Source organism: Gouania willdenowi, chromosome 21, assembly GCF_900634775.1.
Source record: "Gouania willdenowi chromosome 21, fGouWil2.1, whole genome shotgun sequence".
NCBI lineage: Eukaryota > Metazoa > Chordata > Actinopteri > Blenniiformes > Gobiesocidae > Gouania > Gouania willdenowi.
Window position 1 is genome coordinate 25,588,557 of NC_041064.1, and position 12,906 is coordinate 25,601,462.

At 40.6% G+C, this 12,906-nt stretch overlaps 1 protein-coding gene across 1 annotated transcript; it reads left to right on the forward strand.

The window, feature by feature from the left end:
- Window positions 1–9,550: 9,550 nt before the first annotated feature.
- On the forward strand, window positions 9,551–10,925 carry LOC114455543 (cingulin-like protein 1). The gene has a single exon (XM_028436872.1). It carries the CDS (start codon window positions 9,612–9,614, stop codon window positions 10,734–10,736), a length of 1,125 nt encoding a protein of 374 aa, XP_028292673.1. The 5' UTR covers window positions 9,551–9,611; the 3' UTR covers window positions 10,737–10,925.
- Window positions 10,926–12,906: the final 1,981 nt, after the last annotated feature.

Below are 12,906 nucleotides of genomic sequence, written 5' to 3' on the forward strand. Positions count from 1 at the left end.
GATTCTTCTTTTTCTCTTTTGTTTTTACTCAATTTCAGGAAAATTGAGACAGAGATTGAGGACTGCAGCCTCAACAAGTTTAAATTTTGACATTTTTTGACCGATACCCTCGTAAACAATCTGTACCTTACCCTTTTTGAAGCTGCTTGCGACAGACAGCCTAGTTCAACATTCATTGTTTTCATTTTGCCTCCCCCTTAACCGCGTCGGACTGTCTGGCCGGCCCAAAGCCACTCGACAGCATGGGGGGGGGTACCAAATTTTTCCTGAGAAAAAAATGTCCCATTAGTTGCTATGAGTACATAGGCAATTACTTTTCAAACAAGAAGTCCTGGTTTAATGTGCAGAAAAAGGATAAACCTTGCTAGGGAAAGCACTCTTCGGGGGATAGCAGTCCACCTGATTTGATACATGCTTGGTAACCGAATACCGTTCTGAACAAATTTCTACGTTCCCTTAGAGTGAGGGTTATTAGAGGTTGCGTGCTCCGTTCAATGTTGAGTGATATTAGAGGTGCCCAGAAAGTTCTGACAGTTGAGTTTCCCTCAGGTTGCAGACCGAGGTTGAGTAGACTGCCGATTCAGAGGTTTTTTTCTTAGACTTCTGGAGTTTATGGTGGTTGAGTTATTCCCAAACTCTTATTCTTCAAGAGTGGCGGTTGAGTAGACTGCCGATTCAGAGGTTTTTTTCTTAGACTTCTGGAGTTTATGGTGGTTGAGTTATTCCCAAACTCTTATTTTTCAAGAGCGGTGGTTGAGTTTCCTGCTGATTCAGAGATTCTTTTTTACATTTCTGGAGATGGACAGCGGTTGAGTTTCCCCCGCGGACCGGGGTTGAGTTTGGTTATTGTGCATGGCCGTGCGATTGCTGCCTGATCAGCAGCTAGTAGACTGTCAGTACTGCAAGGGACAATACTCTAAGTGTAGACTCCGCCAAGGCGGAAGTAAAAAGGAGCGTACCTCTTAGTAATCAGACAATACCAGTAAAAAGCAATTAATTAACACTAAAAGGTTGCCAAGCATGGGGGGGCAATAAGAGCTCATTGACCCCGAGAGACGAGGTGGACTGGCTATCGCCATTGGTGGGTTAGATGAGACCTATATTCTACTTAGACACTATGCAACAAAACCTTGTGAATGAATGGACGTGAAAATTGAGGCATGAACGTGTGCGGTGCATGAATGACTGAATGATGACACGTTACGTATGCCTGAGAGAACCGTGTTGTGAGTGCGAATGTGCCGTGGACGTGTCATTGAGTGATTGACCGATGAATGGCTGTTTGACTACACATGTTCCTCTGTTTCACCTTCTTTTCCTCCTGGGTTCTGATGCACTTGATCTTCTCCCTGTTTTTGCCAATTATGTAGTGGGGTGTTCAGAAAACACTGCTGCTTGTTAAAAATTAAGGTTTTAGGCCTTGGGCCTTCTAAAAAGTTTACCAGGTTTTAAAGGTTTTTTTTCTGGGTGTTTAAAAACACCAAACGACGTTTTTATATATGATACCACTTTCAGTGGAATGACTGGCTTTGACCTTGACTGACCTTACTGTTCATGTTCAGTGTCCATGTTTTTGTTATATGTGTATACTCGTTGTGGTGTGCACTTGTCTATGTCTTCGTCTTAGTTGTTGTTGTTGTGTAGCTTTTTCCAAAATACAGGTCGCTGGCTGTATACTCAAAGGAGACGAATCAGATCCAACTAAAGAAAAGAGATATTTTAAATTATTCATTTAAGTCTTAATGTTTTCCTCTCTTTCTGTTTCTGAGTGTTTCCTAACAGAAAATGCCACCGCCTTCTCGACTCCGATCCTACCTCTTCGCCGCCATGCCTGGTCACTACTCTTATGATGGAGGATGAGAATTAAAGGGAAGTATTGTCCATAACTGTAACTGGGAAGCAAAGGGGAAATAGAAATAGACACGTGACAATATGACATATTGTGGATGTTCTAACATAATATCTATTCCAGAGACTACAGAGACTTCCAATCCAACTGCAAAAGTGGGGACAGATCTTCAAATTTCCAAAGGGAGCGTACAGTTGACCCTGGCTTTGACCTTTTAAGGCTGAGGAGGAGGAGGTCGAGGAGGTTGGAGGGCACAAAGGCAGGCGGACACAAGAGAGAGGAAAACGGAGACACATCCAAAATGATCAGATAAGTGATTTTCCAATGATATTTATCATATGGTTTTAAGAATCCAAATGTATTCTTATGTAAAAAAGGGAAGGGAGGGGCCAACGTCCCTCTGATTTTTGATTTATATTTTATCATAGGAAAATAATATACCCCAAAACCCTCCAACCATTTTCTTCTTGTTCCAACAGCACTTAGCGTGCAAGACCATAAAACACCTTCACTGGGTTTAGACACTTTTAAGGGAAAAATTAAGTGTTCTCAACATTGGGTTGGTGGCCCAATCTGGGTCGCCTGAGATTTAAAAAGGGTCCTCCTGAAATTCTTGATAATTGATTGAAATAAGAGATAGTTTAAAGTTAAGTAACTTCCAAGCATTTAAGGAAGCTCTCCAAACCGTGCTGGGGCTCGTCACCCCTACGAATGGGATAAATACAGAGAGCAAAAGACAATATGATTGTTCGACTCAACTTAACTTTAATTCTGTCTAACCTTAAAGGGCCAATAATCTCGCTGAACTCTGGTTCAGACACAGAATAGGAGACACTTTTGCCACCAATTGACCTTCAAAATTAAGTAAATTACATCTCAAATAATAATTATGAGGGAAATGAATGAAATAAATGAACTGACAAATTCAGCTCTATAAAAGAATTAGGCTATGTGAATAGGTGTGGAGTGTTAACATTATTCAGAATAAATAAAGGATAGAATAAGATTTCTCCTTCACAAATAAGAGATAGCAACGAAAAATGAAACAAACAATTTAAATAAATAAATAACATTATTTATTTATTTGGTTAAACTCATTTAGCTTTCTCACATCTCCATGTCTCCCAATTGTATGTATTCATCTTGAGAAGACATGTAATCACACTCCACACTTCTCCGTCCGACTTGCATGTCCTTGTAAACAGTGGTTCTCAAATTGTTGCTTCTCACCAGGTAAGTAGATGTACCACAGATAATCACTGCAACTCCAGCTATGCTTCTCCTTACTCCAGGAAAAGAAAATCGAATTAATACTTCCTGCTTTTCTTTCAGCCTCATATTTTCCCACTCGCGTGCGAATGGGCTACAGAGCTAGCATGGCTAAAAGCTCACTAACCCACACCTAACCATTGTGTGATTGTGCAGCAGCACCTTTTAGGATCTGAAAAGCTCTCAGATCCTGACCTCTGACCTGTCTCTGCCTTCCTGGCCATACTAACTATTCATTTAGTTAGTTAACTAAACCTAACACCCCTAAACTTTTATTTTATTTTATTTTATTTTATTTTTTTTTATTTTATTTTATTTTATTTTATTTTATTTTATTTTGGGTGAGTGTTTTTCCCCCCCACCCCCTTTTTTTTTTCTGTCCAGGTACCAGCTAAAGCCTACCAGGTACCAGGTACCAGCTAAAGCCTCAGTAGTGGGATCGCGCCTGTGTTCAGGTACCAGCCAATCCCAAGAGTTCTGTTTCGGTGTTTTTCCCCCTCTTCTGTTCAGGTACCTTCCGATCCCAAGAGAGGTTGCCAGGTGTGTGGAGACTACCCTTCCTCAGACAACAACCAATCATCTACAACGCCGACCGAAATGAACGACCCACACGGCAGTGAAGGTCGCACAGCGGGCGACATGGATCCAAGATGATTGCCGAGACCAGCTGATGCTGAGACGGAGGCTGACCGAACAATGAAGGGGGAACCGACAAGGCCACTGAGACACACACACAAGAAAACGCTCTAGAATATAATAAAATTATAAGCCACACCAAATGCTCATAGCTAGGTTGAGGGAGGACAACCTCACACCTAGCTGCAGGAACACAGTCATAAACCCTTCTGCTACGATTGAGGAAAATACTCAAGGTTCTTCACTCATGATGCAGCCAATCAAGTGCGGTGATTCTAACCATGGCTATTGGTGACCCCAGTTACCACTGAACTCAGCGGATGAAGACGAGTGATGTCCTTGATGCAAATGATGATTTTTGCTTATCTAGATGTAATAAAGGATGATTTTTGATGATTCATGCCATTGATAATAATGATGAAGTTTTTTTTAAGGTTTATTTCCACATTTTTCTTGATATATCTGTGCCTCACAAAAGAAGAATATATCCAATGTATGACAATAACGATGCTAATGGTTAACCCTGACAGACAGCAAAGGTGGAATATAATAATTTTGTTTCTTGATTTGGTCGTTGAGGCGACCAAAAGTGGGGAATGTTATGGTCATTTTTATATTCATCATCATATCCTCAAATGTATGTTCATGTGTACAATTTGTCATGTTTTAATACATGACGACTCCATTAATCTTTACACTTTTGAACAGCTGAATCATGATTAAACAGTACAGATCGTATTATTCTCAGTGCAGCACAGTCTCTGCCAAGGACATACACTGACGCACACACTTATCAAGACAGATAAAGACTGGAGCCAAACCTTCTCATAACATCTTCATCATCCTCCAACATTGCCACTATGGGCATCTGACTCCCTCCCTTTTGTCTCTCACTGTTGGGACCTTTTCTTATCTGTATAAAAAGCTTAAGCTTTGAAACTGTTGGAGCGGGGGCGCGGCACTTCCTTCGGACGTCCGCCTGGACGGACGCTAATTTTGTTTCACTTTGTTCCATTTTGTACCTTTTTACTTAGCAATAGAATAAACTTTTTATATAAAATCATCAATGCTTCTCCTGGATTCCATCATTCAACCAGAGCAATGAATTATGTCTTCAAATGAGGTCAACCGTAAATTCTGCCGTAACAGTTTTTATTAGACTCATAGTTAGATTATTAACGTCTCTGGATTTTTTTGAGGTGCAGGTTGTGATTATTCTGTCCACCTCTGCTTCTATTACTTCTTAAGTAAGACATTGATAAGTATGAAATACTTATCAATGTCTTTCATTTAAGTGTTGGGTGTTGTTTGATCCCTTTCTCTGTGTCTTTTCCAGTATTTATGAAAAAACTGTTGAGTTCTTGTGCTATTATGTTTTTATTGTATTCTTTTACATTGTTTATTATAAAGTGGTGTGCATTTTTTTCTTTGCTTATACGCATGGTTATGGAGTTTATAATTTCCCACAATTTTTTTTTGTTTGTTTTTATTCTCTTTTATTTGTTTTTCATAATATTCTCTTTTTTTTTTCTCTTAGTAAATTATTGACTTTGTTTCTGTATTTTTTATAACGTACTTCTGCTTTCAATGTTTTTTCTGAAATATATTTTTTATATAATGTGTTTTTCTTTTTGCATACGTTGGCTATTTTCTTATTAATCCATGGTACATTGTTTGTTTTACTTTTGACTGTTATTTGGTTCAAAGGGCAGCATTTATCATATATTGTTGTTATTGTGTCTGTAAATGTGTCATATGCTACGTTCACGTCTTCTTCATTGAAAACACTCTCCCACGTCTCTCTTTTTATCTGTTGTTTAAAGTTTTCTCGTTGTTTTTCTCCTTCCAGTCTTCTGTATGTCAATGACTTTTGATTTTCAAGGTTCGTCTTCTTGTTAGTGTTAAGTATCGTAAATATTGATAAATGATCAGAGATGTCATTTATTAATATACCACTCGTTAGATCTGAGTTTTGTATGTTTGTGAAGATGTTGTCTATCAGTGTAGAGCTGTGTTTATTAATTCTGGTTGGTTTCGTTATGAGAGGTTTTAATCCATTTGTGTACATGTAATTAGTAAAGTCTTCAATGTGTGTATTTTTTAAAGGATTTAAAATGTTTATGTTGAAGTCTCCACATATCAGTAATCTCTTATATTTAGTTTCTTCTATCATTTTAGCTAGTTTCTCATGAAATATGTCTATTTTACAGTCAGGTGCACAATACAAACAACAGATTATTATCTTCTGTCCCTCTGGACTTGTAATTTTGACAGTTATACATTCCATCACTCCTTCCACGGTGAAACTCATCGATCCTATAATCTCCATCTCAATATTTTCTTTTATGAATGGTGCCACCCCACCTCCTGGCTTATGTAATCTCAAGTCAAGTCAAAGTGTTTATTGTCATCTGTACAGTTAGAAACACGTTTCCCTGTACAATGAAATTCTTGCTTTGCCGACCGCCAGTGAATGCCTACGTAATAAAGGAATAAATAATAAAGGAATAAATCGAGATAAAAGAACTATAATAAATACAGTGGCATGCAACACTGTTATTCAACAAAACCTGAACATTAAATACAAAACACCTGTACAATTAAAAATACAAATATATTAGCTATACAGAGGAGAGGTGATATATACAATGGTATGTGCATAAAAGCTGTTTCATAATAGAGAGACATGGTGTTAGCTGTGCATGGGCGCATCTAAAGTGCGAATGCAGGTGGTGTGCAAAGTACAGTGGAGAAGGGGGGGGGGGGGGGGTGAATGAATAGTTCATTAGACTCCGATCACTCATTTAGGAGTCTAATGGCCGAGGGGAAGAAGGAGTTTTTGAGTCTGCTGGTCCTGCATTTCACACTTCTGTACCTCCGGCCTGAGGGTAGAAGTGTGAACAGTCCGTGTTGGGGGTGAGTGGAGTCCTTGATGATGGCGACAGCTCTCCTGTGGACTCTGCGCTTGTAGATGCTCTGCAGAGAGGGCAGCGGAGACCTGGTGATCTTCGTAGCAGTCTTCACTACTCTCTGCAAGCGTTTGCGGTCCATGACAGTGGTGTTGCCGTACCACACGGTGATGCAGCTGGTCAGGATGGGCTCAACAATGCAGCTGTAGAAGTTGCTGAGGATCTTTGAGGACATCCCAAATTTCCTCAGCCTCCTCAGGAAGTACAGCCGCTGTTGAGCTTTCTTCACCAGCTGTGTGGTGTTGAGGGTCCAGGTGAGGTCGTCTCTGATGTGGACCCCAAGATATTTGAAACTGCTCACCCTTTCCACTTCCAGCTCCTGGAAAGACAGTGGCTGATGAGGACGCCTCTCCTTCCTCATGTCCACTATCAGCTCCTTCGTCTTTTCCGTGTTGAGGGTGAGGTTGTTGTCTTCACACCACGTCACCAGACTGGACACCTCCCCCCTGTAGGCCGCTTCGTCTCCGCCAGTGATACGTCCTATCACTGCGGTGTCGTCCGCAAACTTCAGGATGGTGTTGTCCTTGTGGGAGGCGACACAGTCGTGGGTGAAGAGGGTGTAGAGGATGGGGCTGAGGACACAACCCTGAGGAGTGCCAATGTTCGTTATAAGGCTGGCTGAAGTCCTGGACCCAATCCTGACAGACTGGGGCCTGCCAGTAAGAAAGTCCTGGAGCCAGTCACAGAGGGAGGGGTGGAGTCCAAGGGAAAACAGTTTGTGGGTGAGTTTGTGGGGGATGACCGTGTTGAAGGCAGAGCTGTAGTCTATAAAGAGCATCCTGATGTAGGAGTCTTTATTTTCCAGGTGGGAGAGGGAGAAGTGAAGGGCAGCAGCAATGGCGTCCGAGGTGGACCTGTTGGGACGGTAGGCATACTGCAGGGGGTCCAGTGTGTCCGGTATGCTGCTCCGAATGTGGGTCAGCACCACCCTCTCAAAGCACTTCATAATGATTGGAGTGAGTGCTACTGGCCTGTAGTCATTCAGGCAGGTGGGGGGGCTCTTCTTGGGGAGGGGGACGATGGTGGTGGTCTTGAAGCAGGAGGGTACGGTGCTCTGACTGAGGGAAAGGTTGAAGATGGAGGTGAGCACGTCTGTCAGCTCGTTGGTGCATGCTCTGAGGGCCCGCCCAGGAATGTTGTCTGGTCCTGCTGCTTTGCGGGGGTTTATCCTCCTCAGGACCGTGCGTACCTCGGCTGATGAGACGACCAGTGGGGGGTGGGAGGGCGGTTGGGGGTTAAGTAGATGCCTCCTCTCTGTGCTGGGGTTGGAGATCTCAAAGCGTGCGTAGAAAGTGTTGAGGTCATCTGGCAGGCTGTCTGAGGTGCTGGTGGTGCTGGAGCTGGTCCTGTAGTCAGTGATGTGCTGCAGGCCTTGCCACATCCGCCCAGAGTCAGCAGTGGAGTAGAAGTCATCCAGCTTCTCTCTGTACTGCTTCTTGGCCGCTGTGATGGCCTTCCTCAGTCCGTACTTTGCAGTTTTGTACTCACTCTCATTGCCAGATGTGTATGCAGCAGAGCGAGCACGCAGCATGTGTCGTACCTGACTGTTTATCCAGGGCTTCTGGTTGGGAAACTTCTTGACTTGTGCGGTGGGTACGATGTTGTTGACACAAGTGCTAATGTACCCAGTCACGTACTCAGCATAGTCCTGTACGTTGACAGAAGAGTCCTCCAGTGTGGCTGCAGCTCTAAACACATCCCAGTCTGTCCTAGCAAAACAGTCCTGCAATGTGCCCTCAGTCTCTGGGGTCCAGAGCTTAACCTGTTTGGTGATCGGGGGTGAGTGCTTCAGTCTTTGTCTGTAGGCCGGATACAGGAACAAAGAGATGTGGTCCGATTGTCCGAAGTGGGGGCGGGGTGCAGCCCTGTATGCCCCACGTATGTTGGTGTAAACATGATCCAGGGTGTTTTTCTCACGGGTGGGAATGTCCACATGCTGGTAATATTTGGGAAATACAGACCGTAAGTTGTCTGTTCTTATAGACAAATTTATATCCTTTTATCATAAACGCCATGCCTTTTTTTTTCTTTGAGCCAAGTTTCTGACAGTGCTATTATGTCAAACCTATACAATGTAGAGATATAATCCTTAATGTCTTCAAAATTTGCATACAATGAATAAGTGACAGACCTTTTTCCTTTTTTGTTTCCACTTTGAATTCACTCTCCGTATAGTAATAACAGTTCGTGTCTTGTTTCCAGTGTGAAAAGTTGTTTGGGTCCACTTCGTCTACTTGATTAATACGAATATACAAAAAGGAAAACAAAAATACTAAATAACAAAAATATGATCTAATTTTTTTTATCTCTTGTATACCTTGTTAGGCTTCCTAATTAATGAAAATATAGGTTTTAATGTTTTTGGTGAGGACGTCTGAGCCATTTTTGTGTTTGTATACCTCGAGATTTCAATTTTTTAATGATAAAAGCTTGATGGGAAACATTATTTAATAACTGTTAACTACATATGTGTAGAACTGTACATAGGGATTATGAGAGCATCAGATTTTTATAAATTATAATTATAATTGACCCCAACCCTAACAAGGAAACCAATAGATGAGAAACAAAGTAGATAATAGATCATATTTTTTTGTGTATTTTACAACTGATTTAATGATTCAGGCTTTAAAGGGTTTTTAATATAAAAATGAAATTATATAAAATTTGTTTTCAATGATTTAATAACGTATTAAATTGTTAGTGTATTTTGTCTCCTAGTTGCCGTGGTTACACGTCCTGGATTCCATCGGAGGATGATGTCATCTGAGCAGAGTTAACTTCAAAGGAGCACGTTTTGGTCCCGCATATCAAAGCAGGAAGGCGACACACAAGTGAGTGAACTTGTTCAGACAGTGTCAGTACAGTCAGTTGTTAAAACTACAGACATGGATCCAAACGTGCGCAATACAGTGATGCAACTTCAGATAGCGTTGGTAAATGAAACTTGTTTAAAGATCTGGTATGAAGAAGAGTATGAGAATTTATTTTCTGAATTCCAAGTTGAGATGATGAAGCTGAAAAATGAGAACCAGAGTATTAGAGAACAGTTGTATAATCTCCAGCATCAGTCGGATGCTACAAACGTTAGCGTCTCATCACAGCCTGGAACTGAGAAGCAACGTAATGAAGAGATTGTGAAACTTCAGGAGCGAATAAGAGATCTGGAGTTGGACCTGAAGGAGGAAAAGAAAGCAGGGGAAGCCTCCAAAAAGCAAGTGGAAATGCTCCGAGAAAATGAAGTCGTGCTGACTTCTATGAGTGAAAACTCTGAAGAGATAAATCAGCAGCTACAAGAAGATAGAAATAATTTAATTCAAGAAAATGCAACACTTGTTGCTGTGATGGAGAAAATGAAAGATCAGGTCAACGAAAAACATTTTGTGATTAAAAATCTAAAGAAGGAACTGTATGATCTTCAGAGTGAAATGGATGAACAAACCAATCCCTTTCCTCTAGAGATCCAACATGAGAAAATCAGGAAAGAGTTCAACAAACTTTACTGGCAAAATAAAGAATTGGAGTCGGAACTTGAAGTAGAAAAGCAAAAACTACAAGCTGCATTGGAGCTGTATGAAAAAGCTCAGGATGAGCTCCGTTTGATGCAAAGCTCCACGAGGGGAACCTTTAATTCAGGAATTGAGCAGCTGCAAGAGGATCACAATGTTCTAGTTCAAGAAAACAATTCACTTGTTGCTGAGATCAAGGTAATTAAAGATCAGATGCGTGGAAAGGATTTAGAGATTCAAAGTCTCCACCAGCAACTGAGTGATGTAGAACAAAGGATGAAGAACCCAGAAGAACAGCCTCCTGAAGACAATGTCCCAGTGACAAAGGATGGATGTGAGCATGACCATGCACATGTTCCCTCAGGTGAACCTGTGGAGCTGCAGGCTGGGACCAACTCTAGCTCTACTGCGGGCCACAGGCAGGAGGCTTCTGGTCCCGCTGTGCACACACTCTACGTTCAAGCCGTGTTGGTGTTGCAGCAGCCAGGTTATTTGGTTATTTGAGCTCTCTTTTTAGAAACCTGTTTCATCATTAGTAACCGTGACAAAATTAACACGGTGCCAGATTCTGCAGAGCTTGATTAACCAGAATGTTTGTTTTTTCTTATTGAGAACTATTCTGGTTTCCAGTTCAAATCTGACCAGTAGAATAGACAGTACATGCTTTTTTCCTCACAGGGCTGAGAGGAGCCAGCTGAAGTTTTTAGTGTATTGTTCTGTCATTTAGTGTGCATTTGGAGTCATTTCATACCCCAATTAAAAGAACAAATTCCTTCAATTGTCATTTGCACATTATTTGTTTTTCCTGCTGTTTTTTTTTTTTTTCTTCTAATTTGTCTGTCCTACAGTCGTACATTTTGCACTGTTATCCTATGTTGATATTTAGTTTTGTTCTTACGTCTGCTTTTCTATTGTGTTGCTGCAACGTGTTTATTTCCCCTCTTGGGATTAATAAAAGTGTATTCAAGCAAATTTTTTGTTGTTGTGTGATTTCGTTATTGATTTGAGCTTTTGGAGTCAATCATGGCTCAGTGGTTGAGTGGATCGTCCAATTACTCAAGGATTGGGGGTTCAAATCTCGCTCCATCCAAGTCATTGTTGTTGTGTCCTTGGGCAAGGCACTTTATCGACATTGCCTCGTATGAATTATGCATTAATGTTGGTGCCAATCAGAGGAGCCGTAGGCGCGAAATGGCAGCCACGCTTTGGTCAGTATGCCCCAAGGCAGCTGTGGCGACATTGTAGCTTACCACCACAGGTATGAGTTTAGTTTGTGAAGATGTGAAGGATAACTAACTGGGTGTAGATTCTGGATTTGACTAAAGTCACACGCTTAAATCATATGGATTTCTTTAACCTCCATTCATGGTCTTTGAGCATCCTTTTTAATACATTTTTCATTGTTTTATGCATTATTGCCACTATTGAAAAAAATATTGGTTGTATTCTATATTTGTCTTCGTGTGCCATTGTAAATCAGTTAACGGGTTTTTAAAATTTGATTGATCCTATGTGCTGAGGTTGAAGCTATACAGACATCACCAAGAAACTATCACAATGGACAAGTGCATTTGAAGATTATTATTTACAATGGAAGTAATACGAAGTAATATGGAAGTAATACGAATAAGAACATGAATAAGAACATGAATGATCATTAATTATGAATACATTTGATTTTAACCAGAAAAGAGTCAAGTTAAAAAAGTATGTAGGTATGACTATTCTGATCGAATTAATGACATTACTAGAGGAATTAAAAAGAGCCAAAGACGCATAAAAAAACATATTGAGAAATATATTTTAATATTGAAACAGAACAAAAGTTATTGCAATGCAATGAACATCTTCAAGTTTTCTTTAGGCAAACTACTTAACATGTAGCACTCATGTTAAATTAATACATGAACTGGAAAGCAGCTTTAACAATGTCGATAAAAACAATCACAATTTGGAAACATTAAAAAAAAGACGCATAAACACATAAAGCTGTACATTAGTGAACACACACACACACGCACGCACACACACAGGTTTGAGTGAATTCTCCATACACAGTCCACTTTCTCCAGATAAATAACCTTACAGTACTCTGAAACGTCTCCAACATCCATGCCTGGCACGGCCACATACCCGAGGGTTACCAGTCTTTCAGTGGTACAGAACAGAGTCTCACATTGTCACAAATCTTCCTCTTAGTCACTGAGCTGGATGTAAACAAAGGCTGCATGTCGTTTCCTCCTCAGAAATGTTTAAAAAAGAAGGATTGTCTGCGTGTTCCTGTAAACGCTGATCAGAAACTCTCTGACCTTACCAGGGACAAACTAACAACTACAGTCATACAACACATTTTGTGCCACATTTTTCTATCATAACAGCTCTTGGAATTAACTTATATATGCTCAAATATAGTGATTATTAAGAGAACTACAATGCATGGGTATCAAAGTGTGGGTAAACATAAGAGCATGGCACACTCCTACCACAGGAGGGCGCTGTTACACTGTTCCATTTCTACCCACAGAAATAAGGTGTGTATGAATGAACCCTGATGCACATTTAAACTCATAACAGAGGTTAAAAACTGGTGTTTTAATGTTTGTATTAAGGTGTACAGACAGAGATTTTAAGTGAAGTTAATTATTTATTACATGTAAGTAATATATAATCAGTA